At 31.1% G+C, this 18,437-nt stretch overlaps 2 protein-coding genes across 2 annotated transcripts in view; one reads left to right on the forward strand and one right to left on the reverse strand.

The window, feature by feature from the left end:
• Positions 1-5,953, reverse strand: part of LOC148234481 (uncharacterized) — a 42,223-nt gene extending 36,270 nt beyond the window's left edge. Inside the window, exon 1 of the mRNA XM_088187688.1 lies at positions 5,890-5,953. The gene's annotated coding sequence lies outside the window, so the exon portion shown is untranslated. The remainder of the gene's footprint in view (positions 1-5,889) is intronic.
• A 6,697-nt stretch (positions 5,954-12,650) lies between these two features.
• On the forward strand, positions 12,651-16,749 carry LOC148234482 (uncharacterized). The gene has a single exon (XM_088187902.1). It carries the CDS (start codon positions 14,495-14,497, stop codon positions 16,625-16,627), a length of 2,133 nt encoding a protein of 710 aa, XP_088044028.1. The 5' UTR covers positions 12,651-14,494; the 3' UTR covers positions 16,628-16,749.
• Positions 16,750-18,437: the final 1,688 nt, after the last annotated feature.

Raw genomic sequence — 18,437 nt, forward strand, 5'->3', positions numbered from 1 at the left:
TTTAACTGGATCGATAAAATTCGCAATTTGCAAAAAATGGCAAATAGTTTATTGCAAAGTTGTGTACAAGATTGAGTTCTATAAAAAGTTTAACTAAAGTGTTTGTCTCAATTCAATATTACGGAAGTTATTTGAGACGTTAACTTTTACCTAATAGGTTTTAACTGGATCGATAAAATTCGCAATTTGCAAAAAATTGCAAATTTTTTACTGCAAAGTTGTGTATTAGATTGAGCTCTATAAAAAGTTTAAAAAAAGTGTTTATCTCAATTTAATATTTCGAAAGTTATTTAAGACGTTAACTTTTGCCTAGGAGGTTTTAACTGGATCGATAAAATTCGCAATTTGCAAAAAATTAGAAATGTTTTACTGCAAAGTTGTGTATTAGATTAAGTTCTATAAAAAGTTTTAAGAAAGTGTTTATCTTATTTTTATATTTCGAAAGTTATTTGAGACGTTAACTTTTGCCTAGTAGGTTTTAACTGGATCAATAAAATTCGCAATTTGCTAAAAATTGCAAATGTTTTAATTTAAAGTTGTGTACTAGATTGAGTTCCATAAAAAGTTTTAAAAAAGTGTTTATCTCAATTTAATATTTCGAAAGTTATTTAGGACGTTAACTTTTGCCTAGGAGGTTTTAACTGGATCGATAAAATTCGCAATTTGCAAAAAATTGCAAATAATTTATTGCAAAGTTGTGTACAAGATTGAGTTCTATAAAAAGTTTAACTAAAGTGTTTGTCTCAATTCAATATTACGGAAGTTATTTGAGACGTTAACTTTTACCTAATAGGTTTTAACTGGATCGATAAAATTCGCAATTTGCAAAAAATTGCAAATTTTTTATTGCAAAGTTGTGTATTAGATTGAGCTCTATAAAAAATTATCAAAAGTGTTTATCTCAATTGATTATTTCGATAGTTATTTAAGACGTTAACTTTTGCCTAGGAGGTTTTAACTGGATCAATAAAATTCGCAATTTGCAAAAAATTGCAAATGGTTTAATGCAAATTTGTGTATTAGATTGAGTTCTATAAAAAGTTTGAAAAAAGTGTTTATCTCATTTTGATATTTCGAAAGTTATTTGAGACGTTAACTTTTGCCTAGGAGGTTTTAACTGCATCAATAAAATTTGCAATTTGCTAAAAATTGCAAATGTTTTAATGCAATTTTGTGTATTAGATTAAGTTCTATAAAAAGTTTAAGGTAAGTGTTTATCTCAATTTAATATTTCAAAAGTTATTTGAGACGTTAATTTTTGCCTAGGAGGTTTTAACTGGATCGATAAAATTTGCAATTTGCGCAAAATTGCAAATGTTTTAATGTAAAGTTGTGTATTAGATTGAGTTCTATAAAAAGTATAAAAAAGTGTTTATCTCAATTTAATATTTCGAAAGTTATTTGAGACGTTAACTTTAGCCTAGGAGGTTTTAATTGGATCGATAAAATTCGCAATTTGCAAAAAATGGCAAATAGTTTATTGCAAAGTTGTATACAAGATTGAGTTCTATAAAAAGTTCAACTAAAGTGTTTGTCTCAATTTAATATTACGGAAGTTATTTGAAACGTTAACTTTTACCTAATAGGTTTTAACTGGATCGATAAAATTCGCAATTTGCAAAAAATTGCAAATTTTTTACTGCAAAGTTGTGTATTAGTGTGAGCTTTATAAAAAGTTTTAAGAAAGTGTTTATCTCAATTTAATATTTCGAAAGTTATTTAAGACGTTAACTTTTGCCTAGGAGGTTTTAACTGGATCAATAAAATTCGCAATTTGCAAAAAATGGCAAATGGTTTAATGCAAATTTGTGTATTAGATTGAGTTCTATAAAAAGTTTGATAAAAGTGTTTATCTCATTTTGATATTTCGAAAGTTATTTGAGACGTTAACTTTTGCCTAGGAGGTTTTAACTACATCAATAAAATTTGCAATTTGCTAAAAATTGCAAATGTTTTAATGCAAAGTTGTGTATTAGATTAAGTTCTATAAAAAGTTTAAGGTAAGTGTTTATCTCAATTTAATATTTCAAAAGTTATTTGAGACGTTAATTTTTGCCTAGGAGGTTTTAACTGGATCGATAAAATTTGCAATTTGCGCAAAATTACAAATGTTTTAATGTAAAGTTGTGTATTAGATTGAGTTCTATAAAAAGTATAAAAAAGTGTTTATCTCAATTTAATATTTCGAAAGTTATTTGAGACGTTAACTTTAGCCTAGGAGGTTATAACTGGATCGATAAAATTCGCAATTTGCAAAATATTGCAAATGTTTTATTGCAAAGTTGTGTATTAGATTGAGTTATATAAAAAGTTTCGAGTAAGTTTTTATCAAAATTCAATATTTCGTAAGTTATTTGAGACGTAAACTTTTGCCTAGGAGGTTTTAACTGGATCGATAAAATTCGCAATTTGCAAATAATGGCAAATGTTTTAATGCAAAGTTGTGTATTAGATTGAGTTCTATAAAAAGTTTGTAAAAAATGTTTTTCTCAATTTAATATTTTGGAAGTTATTTGAGACGTTAACTTTTGCATAGAAGGTTTTAACTGGATCAATAAAATTTGCAATTTGCAAAAAATGGCAAATGTTTGAATGCAAAGTTGTGTATAAAATTGAGTTCTATAAAAAGTTTGTAGAAAGTGTCTGTCTAAATTTAATATTTTGGAAGTTATTTGAGACGTTAACTTTTGCCTAGGAGGTTTTAACTGGATCAATAAAATTTGCAATTTGCAAAAAATTGCAAATGTTTGAATGCAAAGTTGTGTATAAGATTGAGTTCTATAAAAAGTTAGTTGAAAGTGTTAGTCTCAATTAAATATTTTGGAAGGTATTTGAGACGTTAACTTTTGTCTAGAAGGTTTTAACTGGATCGATAAAATTCGCAATTTGCAAAAAATGGCAAATGTTTTAATGCAAAGTTGTGTATTAGATTATGTTCTATAAAATTAAAAAAAAAGTGTTTGTCTCAATTTAATATTTCGGAAGTTATTTGAGACGTTAACTCGTTAACCAAGGAGGTTTTAACTTGATCGATTTAATAATAAAAGTATAATTCAAATAATTAATTTAATTTTATAAATAATTTAAATATTTAATTCAATTAAATATTTAATTTGAAAAATTAATTTAATAATTAAACAATTGTATATTTAAATAAAAAAATAATTTAAATAAAATAAAAATTTAAATAAATAATTGAATTCAATAATTAAATAAATGAATATTTAATTTAAAAAAATAATTTAAATTAAATAAAAATTAAAATATTAAATTTTAATAATTAATTGAATTTAATAATGAAATAAATGAATATTTTATTAAAAAAATAATAATAATTAAATAAAAATTTAAATGTTAAATTTTAATAATGAATTGAGCTCTCCTGTTCGGGCCGGCCGGGCCGGGTGAGTGTTCGGCTCACGTGTGACACGGCTACGGCGGTGACACGTGAACGCCGTAACTGGCCGAGGCGCTCAGACAGAGAATTTTTAAAACGTTAAAATGTCACAACCCGTGGTCCGATATGTCCGTGGACCGCCCCCCTCGTCCCCCCATTGCTCCAGCACTGATTAGACACTGCTAGCTATAACCAGTTTTGCATCTTAGATTAGTTTTTTAGGGCAATGTTGAACAGATTGCACGCTAGAGCATCGCCCTGTCGTAGGCTGTTGAGTGTTCGCAAATGTTTTGATAGATAATTTTGTACTCTCACTTGGCATTTGACGTTTCTGAGAAAGAACACTGAGAAAGCTTAGAGATTCTATGACAATATTCGTTTTCAACCTGCTTCTCTCTTTACGTTAATCTAAATAGATCTAGCTCATATATACAAAAAAATACAGTTATTTTTATTCAAAATGAATTTTTAAATATTTTTTACTCTCTACAAATCTACAATTATTCATATAAAATTATAGATTAATGAAATTTTTGTTTAAGATTATCGATATGTCACTAATGTAAAATCACACCACTAATCTAAAATCATAAAATTTGTTTTACTGTAAAACTCAACTGCTGCCATCTATATGCAAATATTTATATTAGATATTTTTTAAAAACGTTTGCTACCTGGCTTAAGATTTTTTTATTATTTACATCATCAGCAATCGTGCGACATCACACTCATCACTATCAATCACCAATCATAAATCAACATTTTTGACGTTTCACGCTCACAAATTCTCTATATTCTATATTCTACATACATGTATTTATTATACATATTCAATATTCGCTATATATATATATATTTTTTACAGCTCGGTAATTAATTATTGTTTTGATTGAGATTTATGTGCAAATTACAAGGCGAGCCATTCTGCAAATATGAAAATTGCTTCTTTGTAATAAATGGAAATCATTTGAAAGTGCTGTTGTTATCATTATTATTATTTATATTTACAATACCTATGATTGTTCACAAGCGATTAGCATAATTACCCGTCTATAAATCCCGTCTCAATCATTGTTGCTATTAACCGGAAAGTAAACAATTTTACCATTGTTATTCGAGTGTCATCGAAGAAGTTTCGCATAAATAGAAATACTTATTAATCGTCGATCGAAAGTAGCTATTTCCATATTAACCGTAATTATAAAATTGATTTATTGCTTTTATTGTATTATAAAGCTCGTAAGGTTTAATATATTATACATACACGGTAAACATATAACAAAGAATTTCCAATCAACGACACATATGTGGTTAATAGCAAATCTAAACCAAAAAGAGCAACAAGTCAAATAAGAAAGCTTTTTAATGAATTCATAAATAACAAATAAAATTTACAGGATATAGAAATTGTCTATTATTCTGTATTTAATATATCATTGCTACCGGACAAAGCTTGCACGTAATATTTAATTGATTTATTGAGTTTAATAGTATATATTCATAATTATGTATAATATTAAATACTACAATGTTTTAGTCTTATTTTTATTTTGTTAATATGTTTATGTTATATTTTATATGTTTTTTGTATATCCGTTTGTGAATTTAATTTAATGCAAAAAAAAAAAAAAAAAATATTTTATATTTTAAGAAATAGTTTTTTTTTATATATTGTCTATGTTTATGTTATATTTTATATGTATGTTTGTATTTATTAAATTTGTTTAGTATATTGGCAAATGCTACAGTCTTAGAAACAGCAATGGATTAAAGTTGGATCCTTGCGGTACTCTACTATATTGTTTTCACATCTAACGAACTGATATTTATCGGTCAAGTAATAGTAGAATAGCTTCCTAAGTACTTTAAAATGATAAGAAGCATCGTTCTTCAATTTCATGTTTATGTTTATCCCAACATAAAGTACTCACATGAACGAGTTATACAAATAAAATGTGAGATCGTGATATTTTTTACTAAAATGAAAGGAAATTGTGTGAAGAAAAACATGTTAATTCACTTCTAGTTCAAGCTGTGTTTAGCTACGGTTCGTGAGATATTTTCTAAAAAATTGTAACTACATAACGTTTAAGAAACGCTGTTATAATCTATAATTCTAACATACATTACATAACTGTGTTTTATTGAACTTATTTTATCATTGCAAAAACAGTAGTACGTTTTTACTTTTAAAGCAGATTTTACGTTTAAGGTACACAAAGTTTAAACGTTTCTTATATATGTATACATATATAAAACAATTCACTAAGTCGATTATATTTGTTAGATAATGCTTGTTTACGTGCGGCTCAATAGTGTAAGAAGATAAAGAACAGGTGGCGATTGGTACACTATTATACGGTTTCCTACCTGTCTTTATTTATATTTATTTTACTATAGCTTGCATAAGCTAATAAATCACATGAGCATATTCGATAATACGATTAACCAGCAGCTTTCTTGCATTGTTTACGTTTGGTTGAACGGATTACCATGAAACCGGAAAACAAATTTATGCTGCTTCAGTGTGAAAATCTCTAGAAGATCTGCAATTTACTTCTGGGCCTTAAAATTGAACCCTAATTCCTAATCATCTCGCCTATGAGAAGTACTCTAGTATTAAAATTCTAACGGTATTTTCGTTGTGTTAATGTAATAAACCGTCCAAAAAATATTTTTTATTTATTTGGACCACATTTAACCTTTTTATTGCTATGCGAAATTAATCGGTGTAAGCTAAAAATGCCACGCATTTTTTGGCAAATATAGATGATGTTAAAAATATATATACAACAAATATTTCTTAAATTTTTATTTTTTTTGTGAACCTGTATTTATTTATAAGCACAAAATTAAATCAAGCTTACACATCTAAGTACACATAAAGTTGAAAAAAAAATATTTCATATTTTTACAAAACTAGAAACGGACACCCGCGTCCTAACGACATTCATGTCGTTGCTCGTAAGCGGACCACGCGTCCTTACGGCATTCAAACGGTTAAAAAGCATTGTGAGTAAATTATAAAAAAATAAGATAAATATAAAACCTCAGTGCAAAAACGCGCTAATTACTTTTTATATTTCTACTTTAAACACACCTATCGCATGCTTTATGATAATTAGTATAATTCAAACTGAATTTAATTCCAAATATTAAAAACAAACTGAATACATTGTATGCACTTGGATTTGATTTAGTAAACGATAGCAACGAATAAAAAAAAGTAATGAGAGAAAATATATTTATTTGATTTTTATTGCGCAGTTAACTAGACTAGATATTATTCACGACACTTTCACGATCACGCAACTTTTGTTACTGCCTGTAACGATAGCATAATAACCGTTACGATAATTAACTACAGTAGCAGCGTAAATTTTAGCTTTATTTACTTTTATATGTATATAAATAGATTTAAGTCTTTCTTTTGTGTATATGTATATATATGTACATATGGTAAAAACACCATATGTACACATATATCATTACATATTAAACTGCAAAATTAAGTTATCATTTCTAGTGTATATCACGAATTATTTAACGGCATTGAGTCAATTTAATTCATAAATTATATTGTTACGTTTTAAAACTGGAACGTGTGAAAATTCACCTCTTATGTTGTCAAGCGTTTAATTGGACCAAAAACGTATATATTAATATTATAAACACAATCATTCAAATTTTTTCCTGCGTAATAATACTTACACAATAAAAGTCTTATTTTTTATTTCATTATTAGAACCATAACATTTGATCTATAATTATTATATTTTTAAGTATTTGGCGACGGGAGTTGACGGGTAGCAATTAGACACAAATTAAGCTGCTGCAGTAGTATTTTTTATTGAATTTAAGAAGGTATATGTTATTTATATACAGAGAAAACGGGGCGCGGGGCCCGCATCGGCATGCGAGCCCACCAGCGTCGACAAGAGAAGAGTCTCTGTTACGCCAATGTTACAATAAAAACAATAAAAAATCATAGATATATAATCTCAAAACCCTTAATCTCCAAATTTTCAGTATTTTGAGTGCAAGGCTCTTAATTTAAGACTAAACTTTAAAATTTTTTATCATTTTTGCTATTTTTTAAGCGCGAAATCCAAAATTTAGGACCTGTTTAAAAAAATGTAAAAACGGTTGACTGGGCTAGTTTTATTTTAAAATGACATATTTTTGCAGTGTATTTGATATGAATTGCTGTGAGACTTTTGGCTATACATTTCGAGTAATGAAACACCAAGACATTCAGAAACTTTTTAAATTAAATTAAAATAAAGGTGTCATAAGGGCAGTGTTTTAAAAATACACGAGAAATGTGTCACGTATGATTTAATAGGTTACACACGCGATGTCAAGTGCAGTTCCGACTTTTAATTAACTGCACGTGAACTTGATCTATATCGCAATCAGAACTTTGAAAAGGGTTCACTTCAATTCTTCCCCAACATCCCCCACCTCTACTTTCCTATTGTGAAATTTGCAAACTTCAACGTATATGATTTTACGTTGTCTGGTAAGTATGCCACTGATATTCATTCATTAGTTTATTCATAGTTTATACAACGTAGATGCTTGTAACGTAAACAATTTTTATGTTTATTTAGTCATACTACATATGTTTGTGATTTATTTATTTTTAAAGTTACTGCATATATCTTTTTGTTTCATTGTCACTAAATAATTCATCTTTACTTTTTTTTAATAAGACAATTTCAGCAAGTTAAATGAATTCTTAAATACTAAAAGTAAAATGCAAATAGAAAAAATATTTCAGAACACCATTTAATGCTAAAAATTTAATTAAATATTTAAGTTAGATTTTTATTACTAAATTATATTAAAAAAAATACAATGACATTAGTTATAGCTTGGTTCCCAATCGAACTTTCGATTAAGCGAATATTTGTAAAATATAGGTGTGAGTTTCCAATATTCTATAAATTGTAACCTTTAAATGTGAATAAGACAACAAAGTATTTAAGAAATAAAAAGAGCTGATTTATTTTAAATTTGGGTTTTTATGTTTAATGGCAAAACAATTAATAAACACACCTTATTGTTTTAATGTGTAAAAGTTCATACTTTCTACAAATAAATCCGCAAATATGTTTATAAAAAAATCTACATTTGGAACTTCGGTAAAGGCGGAAGCCACAAAAACAATGATTGAATTGAAAAACTTTTTTTTTTAATTATTAATGCAGTGGTGATTATATTATTAGGCTTTGTTGTATCGTATTTTTTCGAATACGAAGCTTAACTCGTGTTATTGAACTAAAAACTGAGATATTCATATTTATTTAACCTTCATTCGTCCCTCAGGTCTTTTTTGACTCAAGACAAGTTTTTTTGCGAATGCATCTCAATATTTATAATAATCTTTAATTGAATTTATATTAAAATAATATCATACCTTCTGAGAATACACATTATTTTAAATAAAAAACTATATTTATTAAATATTATTCTGGTAAGTGTCTAAAAATACATATTTCGCACATAATTGGTTCCTGAAAATGTGTGCGAATGTTGAATTTACGAAAGTAGAGGTAAGTAAAAAAAATTGAAATTGTGTGTATTTTAAAATATTTATTTATCAAGTAAATATAATATGTTTAAGATGCGTTTAAGAGACATGTTTAAGTGGGGTTTGCGGGTGTTTCCATTGAAAAGTTAACTGTTTTCCACTATTTTTTTTCTTTTCTTCATATAGTATTTTATAACATGCTATGTCTTTATTGATTGCCCTACACACTTGAGATATGCGTTCTCTATTGGGATCACAATCTTCCATAATATTTAAAAATTTGTCAAGATGAGTGAAGGCTTCATTCATATTTTTCATTGTTAAAGAGCTTTCCAAAATAAACCTGTCTCATCTACATTAAATATTTGGCTGGAAGAATATTCTCCATCTTCAATTATTTTGGATAATTAGGAAATAAATTATATTGCAGCATCTTTATCCGCATCAGCCGATTCTCCAGTAAATTTAATATTATGAAAAGAATACCTCATTTAAAAATTGTAAAACCATCTTGCTTGAAAACCCATTTTTTTATCTATCCTTCCAATATTTGTGCGAACTAAGAGCTTTCGCTTGAATAATTGAAATACTCAGAGGGACATCTTTTTGATGTTAGTCATCGATTCATGATGACAAAGTTTTTTCCATTTCATCCATGTTTTTTTTTTGCCGTGTTTTTATGGAAACATATCCTTAAAGATTGTAGAAATATATCTTTAATTTCCACAATTTTTAACGTATTCGTTAATAATATTTCTATTTTGCAAAATGTATCATATCGTAGACCTGTTTGTATCATACGAACCTCCGATTGAAGCAAAAGATTCACCGCCATCAGAACGTCTAATAATTTCCATCTTTGTCTCGAATCGTGTGAAGTTTATGAGTCCTTGATTTCTTTTTGTTCGTATCAACACTGAAGTTTTTCCGTTTCTCACTCATGTTTATAATTTTTTTTTTTTTTTTTTAATTAAATTTAAAAAAATGTGCGAAATAGCGAATTGTGCGAAAGTCGAGGGCCGCCTGTAACTTAATTAAATTGTCTTATTAAAAAAGTAAAAAGCAAAGATAAATTATTCAGTGACAATGAAACTACAAGATATATGCAATAGTAGTAGATCACGTGACCAATCACTGACCTCTGATCAATCGGTATTAATAATATATAAACCATAAAAAATGTGACATTTTTGACGTTGTAAGCATCCACGTTGTATAGACTATGAACGAGCAAGTGAATGAATATGAGTGGTATACTTATTAAACAACGTAAAATCGTACACGTTGAAGTTTGCAAATTTTTCAATGGGATGGTGAGGGAGATATTGAAGTGAACTATATTCGAAATAGATCAAGTTCACGTGCAGTTAATTAAAAATAGGAACTGCACATGACATTGGATGTGTAACCTATTTAACCATACGTGACACATGTTTCGCGTATTTTTATAGTACTGTTTACTTTAATTTAATTTAAAAAGTTTATTATTATCTTAGTGATTTTGATTAGATCCTTAAAATGGTCAATAGTATCGTTCAAAATTCCTTCTGAGTTCGGAACTAAATTATATATGATAGTTTATATTATGCAGCTGATATTTCATATTCCGTTTTAATCTATACCAGGGCTTCTTAAACTATGTGTCGCGACCCCAAATGGGGTCGCGAGATTATAATGTAAAATATTTAAATACATGAATTTAAATTAAATGTTTTAAATCATATTTTTAAGCTGCTCATTATGATCATATAACTTTTACTCACTGCCTTATTTATCGGGAGGCCCTTGCAGCAGAATAACTAGCATCAGAATTAAACGATGTGCTTTAGGATGCTGTTAAGATTATACATTTTATTAAGAGCCATGCCCTTAACGGCCGCATATTTTCAAATCTCTGTAAGGATACGGATTCCCACTATACAAATTTATTTATACATGCAGAAGTAAGATGGATATCAAAAGATCAAAGTTTAAGAAGATTATTGTTATTAAAGGACGAAATCTAAATATTTTTAAACGAACAAAAATGTGATCTTGCTGCTCTTTTTCAAAATGATCTGTGGCTACCCAAGCTGTGTTATCTGTCAGATATTTTTAACAGAAATTAAACGACCTCAACTTGTCTCTTCAAAGAAATAATTGCGAAATATTTACTTCGAATGATAAAATTGAAAGTTTTATTAAAAATATCAATATTTGGAAAAGTAGGGTAGAAAAGGATTTGTTCAGAATGTTTTCCAATATCAACAATTTTATAATCGAGAAAAATCATTGTAAAACTTTTATCGCAAAAAATATTATAGGTCACTTAAAAGCACTAGAAACACAGTTTCGTAAATATTTTATAGCAAATATTGATTTCAAAAAGTTATCTTGGATTCAAAAACCATTTTTGATTGGCTTGAGTGAGATTGATCACCTGCCATATAAATCTCAAGAGGAATTTGCTGAGCTTTCGAGTGACTCAAACTTAAAACTAGATTTTCCAAAAAAGCCCTTGACTGAATTCTGAATTGAAACTAGAACTGAATTTCCCACAATCTCTGATATGGCATTAATTGTTCATCTGCCATTCAACACTACATATTTATGTGAAATTACTTTTTCTGCTTTAACACATATTAAATCCCAATATCGTTCATCGCTAAAAAATGTTGAAGAGTAGTGTCAAATATTGCACCAAGATTTAATTTGTTATGCAATAAAAAACAAGCACATCCGTCTCATTAAAAAAACGATTTTTGTCTTTAATTTTTGTATACTTATAATATATATCAATAACGATATATTTTGCTCAATATTCTCTTTTATTTATGTTATTGCAAAAAATGCAGTTTAATGAAAAATAAGGCATATAATTTTTGCAACTATAATAAATACAATTTTACAACTTTTTGTGCAATTTTTAATTTTATATTTTTGTATGTTTCTAAGCAAATTCTAAAACTATATTTTTTCATATGTATGTATATTGTTACCTAATCAATAAATCAGCACAAAATATTTATATATCCTTATTTTATATTTATCTGGGGTCGCGAAGAAACTCACAATTATAAATGGGGTCGTGAATGAAAAAAGTTTAAGAATCCCTGATCTATACGAATAATGTTTAATTTAAAATCTATCCAAAGCTGCGCTTTTCAAACTGAAGTCCAAAGAGTCAAATATCGAGCGGTATCTCGGCTATAATACTTTTATTTTCAAGGATGTGGATGCTGGCAAAATATTTCTACAGATTGCTATATATTCTAGACAGATCTTTATATCTGTTTTTCGAAGAACGTTGGAAATTTAGCCAGCACATTGCAGAGACTCACAGCAAATCATTAAAAATGCTCGGTTTCATCTTAAGAAATGCGCACTATTTCAGGAATACTTTAGTATTGCGCACTCTTTATGATGCTCCAGTCCGCAGCTTACTATCCGTTTTTGTTTCCCAGTGTTTTTATTCTGAGAGCGCTGAGATACGTTTCATTGGCAACTCAACAAATATTTTTTTCTTTAAAAAAATTTTCATGTCCTAAGATTGTTCATATTAAGATTTTATTTCTTCATATTCCAAACATTTTTTTGAGCAAAAGCTATTTTTATTTTTAAAAACTTTAGCTATAACAATATTGGAAGCTTTTTTAGTGTATTCTTTGCCGCTATTTCTCTTCAACTTTTTGACGTTTTGTGTATAGTTATGTTCATTTCTTCTTCTCTTAATTTTTTAATATTTTCTCTGGCTCCATGTCTGTGGTTTTTGGATTTTCATAAAAAATTCTCACAGAGAAATCTTGGCGAGATTCATCAGAAGACGATAACTGTCTTATTCGTTTCTATTTTATGACGTGCTATTTAAATTTAGCGGTCGTATGTCTAAAAACCACATAAAAAATAGGTTAAATAATATTAACACGTGATAAGTAGATATTAATTACCTGAATCACTATCTGATGACGTAATGGAGAAGCAAATTCAGGTTTGCAAGTACAACAGAGATTAAAACAACGATACAAGCACTGCGTCACGGATGCTGATACGCGCCAAACTGACTTAGTCCACTATCAAAATAAACATTAGCGGAATACCGTTGAAAGTTGTAACAACACACTGCGTATAACGTTTCAAATTTCTTTCATTCTTAAATTTTGCATCATATTATATTAATTTGAAACAGTGCGACACGAAATAATTAATAAACTCATTTTTTTACCTAGACTGATTTTATAATTATGGCATCAATTAATGTGTTTACTAATTTCCGATTGATTCAATCCTAATAATTTCCAATAATATTATATTTGCTCTTTTAACTAAACTTAAATTGCGTTTTTTGCACTTTTTAAATGCTTATATAATATTTAAAATAAAATAAAAGCCGAAATCACGCAACTGAACATAACGGTCGCTTAGGCAAGACTAAACAATGTGATCTGTAATCCTTTTTTGAAACTTTAGTGAGATATAAAAAAAAATAAAAAAAAACTTTATATAAATAATTCGATCAGACTATGCACTTGTAAAGAGTTACACGTCATTTTAATGAGTGCCCCGTTATTATGGCCAAGACGAATAATATTAAAGTATTTGCATGGATGAAAAAGAATCGCGCGGGAATTGGGAGTACCGCAAGGATCCAACTTAGGCCCATTGCTATTGTTCATCAGTGACAATGAAACGCTTATTTTTTTATTATATGCGAACGACTTGAATTTATTCGACCCGCAGGTGGATCTTAATTTTTAATAATATTTCAAAGTCGTTTATAATTATTTTATCTTCTTTCTCATCTTTGATGTTCCAATGACCAAAAATCTCACCATGTAGTAGTACCGTCATTATTAATTGAGTGTAACAAATAGAAAACACGTTTTTTATGTTAACATCACGTTTATTATGAAATTAGAAACATTTAAATTATTTCACAGCAAATGTAACACATGAACGGATCAGCTGTAACCGGTGCAGCATCAGCGACAGTGAAAATTACGCAATCGCGTGCGTACCTTTTCACCGTCACTTTTTTCCGACTTTCGTGCGATATGCCAAGTTCATCGGACACGACACACTGGTTGGTCATGAAAAAGTCGGTGCCATGCTCCGACACAACAATGCGCTCGCAGTGAGCGGACTTTTTCCACCCGATCGCATGCCGAACACCTCGACCGTAACCCTACACACCATCTATGTTATAAATAATGAGCACACGCTCCCAACTATCATTCAAGGTCTAGACCGCAGACGGTCAACAGTCACCCATCAGCAGCAGAGTCAGTCTCCCAAGCAACATGGACTGGTACTCGGTGGTCAGTGGATTCGCTCCTGGAACACGAATCCTTCGAATCCCGCCTCTAATTCCATGTTTTGTTTGTAGTTATCGATCTTCCTGGTAGTACTCTCGATCGGCGGCGATGCCAGCGGCGCAGGAAGGTAATCACTAAAACAGTAATGTATATTTAAGTCGCGCGTTATTAAAAAATAGCAAGCGATAAATCACGCGTCACTTGCTATGCTGTCGAAAGTCATATTTGCTCGCACTGCGATGTTTGACTGCAATAGCGCTCAGCTTTCTAATGTCGATGTTCTTCAGCAGGAAGAAGATCCGCATCCATATCCCGCAGAAGGTCAAGCACATCCACCATCACAAGAAAGTCATCATCACCCAGCAGCATGTAGGAGAGCCCACTTCGTTTTTGCCGCAATACGCTAATCCGGAACAGTACGCCGCTGGATATTTGACAGCTGCTGATTCTGCAGTGGCACCCGCTTTAGCTCTTCTGCCTATAGCTCAAGGAAGAAAATCTACTCCTGGATCGTCTCCAGCTCCAAATCTCCAACCGTTATATAGAGCTAGAGGACACTACGGCCCGCCTAACGAAGAGTCGCATGAGAAACGCGTCAAAGAGATTAAATTTACGCCCAAGATCAAGATAATCAAGATTACAGAAGGCGGCAAGAAAAAGAGGATCATCCGGACTAAGAAACCCAAGAGGATCATAATCAACACTTCCTTCCCAGTGCATGAAGTGAAAGATAGCAATCCGGCCACAAGCTACCATGACGAATTCTACTCGGACAATAAAAACATACATTACAAAACAGGGCGTAAGCCTAAGAGAGTCGAAAAATATGTAGATGGAGATGGTGAGCATATACACACGTATAGTGAAGAGCATATTCATCAAATCGTCTATGATGATCCTCCGCCAAAAACTACAGATGTAGCTGACACGCATTCATCTCTGCCGACTGCCGCAGTACCTTCAGTGATACCAATAGCCGTTCAAAGTCCATCTGCCACCCATGTGCATACATTAGACACCATAATCGGAGGAATGCCAACTTTGGGATCAATGGGAAGTCCCACGCATATGGAATACATGCATTATGATCCGAGCGACGTTACCTATGACCACATTATTCATGATCATGGTGAAATCGTCCAGAATCTGCCACCAGAGATCAAAATCCCGCGCCCTCCTAAAGCGTCCTATAACATGCAAGGCGTCAAGATTAATCCTAACTTCAACGTTAAAGACCTTCCATCTTACGATGGAAAAGGATCGTGGGTTCCGCCTGCGAACTACGCGGATCTATCTTACTACGAAAATTTATTCTCTAAGTCTAAGCCCAAGCACATCAAACACGCCAAACCAAAACCGAGCATCAAGCATACAAAGACTGAGGCACCGAAGAAACCGTTGGAATACTACAACAACTACAAAGACGAATATCAGTCCTCTTCCGGTGATTCTTACGCAGAAGTGCTAAAATCGCAATTCGGTTCACTGTACGGAAACGAGCAGAAAAAAAAGCAGACATCTTCATACCACGGAAATCTAGGATCTCCTTCTAAACCCAAGGCTCCGAAGAGTCTCAGGCAACACCATCATCACAAAGTAGCCGAGAATAAGCCATACAGCACCGCCGCTAGTCTATCTGACTCCATCCATTATGGCAGCTATCATCAAAGCAAATACCGAGACGTTAAACCTACTCCTGTGGTCAATCATAAGTTTCATACGAGCATATATTCCGACTCTGATGCTTTCTCTACGAACGACGAGCGTAAGAAAGAAAGCGACCCCTTACCTCCTAGCTGGCGCAACAAGAAGAACAAGTCGAAGAAGTCCGTGTCGAGCCAGAACATCAACTTCGGCGGGCAGGAGCACAAGATGGTCATTAATCACGAGACGTCCATCAATATCGGCGCGGCGGAGAACAGGGCCGAAGACAGCTACTTCCAAGAGTCGTCCCCCAAACCTGCAACTGTCTCAATCGCTTATTCCCCCGTGGACCCCCACTATGTACCGCAAGTATTCGAAGCCCCCGAAGAGCAAACTATCGTCGGGGATGCAACCAACACCAACTTTAGGGTAGTGGAAGCTCCCGTCATGAGAATGATCGAAGATTCCGTGGTGCAAACGAGCAGACCCATCGTAGTCGCAGAAAATATAAATTCGACCACAATCACTCCTCTCACCACCGTGCCGCCTCAAATCCAACCAAGACCCAATAAGTCTAGTAGCAAGAAGCAGAAGAAGAAGAACAGCTCCGATAAGAGGCAAAAGCCCAAGAAAAACGAAAACGTCCAGCAAGAACAGGAGCCGTCCAAGGTCGCCGTTTCAGGCAGAGGCAAATTTAAATACGGCGACAGGCTGAGCGAGAGATACGACTACGAATACGACGATGTGATATATATTTAAAGATCTTATAAAATCGATAACACTAGTACCTTATAAATTTAAGTCATAATTGTAGATACTATTAAATTATGTAATTTTTATATACGAAATATACGAACGTTATATATTTTTTATATACGAAAAACCGCTAGTTTCATTAGAAAGCGAAAAGAAAGCGTGAGTGATGAGTAGATCGATCGAGAGTACCTTGCACTCTAAGTGCAACTCATTACGAACTGTTATAACATTCGTGCTCTAGGTAAGTTCACTCGTGCGGAACGTTTTGTATATGTTTAATTGCAAAATAAAACGACACAAGCCACTCGCTTAATAACCTTTTTTATTTGCTTTTTTTTATTAACAAGAATTTCCAATGGTGAAAAAAATCAAATGTACAGTGTCCAAGACTGGCCAAATATCTAGATCGACAGGGTTCCAATTGCATCGTTTTGAGTTGTGTCGTTTTTAATTTTGACTTTACACCTTTTCATTTTACAATGTTCTAACTGACTTGTATTAATGATGATTTTAAATCACGGAAATAATGATATATTATGAGAGTGACTTCAAAATAGCATTAGTATTCAAATAGTATCATGTGAAAGTACATGAGAGTATGACAAAGATAGATGAATCGAATAATTGAAATTCATAAACAAATGGAGATTTAGAACGGTGTTTTATGGATAGGAAGATCCTAAGTTCGGATCTTTAAAATAAACAATGCTTTCAATACCAGTAAAAAAAATATTGGGACTCATTAATAAGTATACACAAAATGTAACTGATAATTATTTTTTTATTAAAAGTTTGCGATAGAATTATGCCTTTATCCTATAGGATTCATTCAAAATCACAGTATTCGCGTCATTTACTTTCATTAAATAAATCATGATATATAAAAAATATCATATTTCCAATATATAAGCAAGATGTAGATAAGAATCACTAGTCCTTAAAGAGCATGTTGGCAAATTATATTTTTCTATTAGTATTATTCAAAAAAAACAAATAGATAATGTCACAATTGCAACATTCTTTTGCGACGCTTGCCTGTATACAAGCGTTAAATAATAATAAAGAGTAGATCTTTTCAACATTTTGTTTCATTCGACGAACGAATTCTGCGAATTTCAGTCATAGTAGATACAAATTGCGACGCTCACCTGTAGATAAGCGTTAAATAATAATAAAAGGTGCGCTTTTATAACATTTTGTTTCGCTCAACGAACGAATTCTGCGAATTTCGGTCATAGTCAGTCGCGTAGCAAAGGGGCGAACTGGGGGGTCTGGACCCCTCCCCTTGGCGGAGCGCAGCCGGTGATTTTATGTTAATTAAATATAAATTACAAAAATTATCTTATATAGTATATAACGCCGATTAATATTATATTCGTATTTGTTTCGTTCAAGGAACGAGTTCTGCAAATTTCGGTCATAGTAGAGACCGACGATGAATATTTTATTTAAATGCGTTAAAGCATTTTTGTTGTCTCGCATTTCGAAACAAAATAGTACCTGTGTTGCCCAAGTATATAAATAATTGTTTCATACTAAGATTTTTTCAAATTTATTTAGAGATAGTATAAACGGATTATAAATATTTTACGAATATTCGACCGATTATTTAAATATTCATAAAGTTAAAAATCGGACGAATAATTCAAATAATCGAATATTTTATTGAGAACCCTAATTGTGACCTATTTGTTGAAGGATTCGGAGGTGCTATAAAACGTTTTGCTACTAAAAATGAAACGAGGTTTAAACAGCACGTCAACATCGAAGCAACATACTCCTCATTGTGCTCAACGTGAATGGACGGCTGAAG

This window comes from Plectrocnemia conspersa, unplaced genomic scaffold (assembly GCF_051122295.1).
Source record: "Plectrocnemia conspersa isolate PC_06_02 unplaced genomic scaffold, ASM5112229v1 ptg000006l, whole genome shotgun sequence".
Taxonomy (NCBI): Eukaryota; Metazoa; Arthropoda; class Insecta; order Trichoptera; family Polycentropodidae; genus Plectrocnemia; species Plectrocnemia conspersa.

Coding starts and splice junctions, on each gene's coding strand:
- LOC148234482 (XM_088187902.1), top strand. CDS start 14,495: ATGTCGATGTTCTTCAGCAGGAAGAAGATCCGCATCCATATCCCGCAG.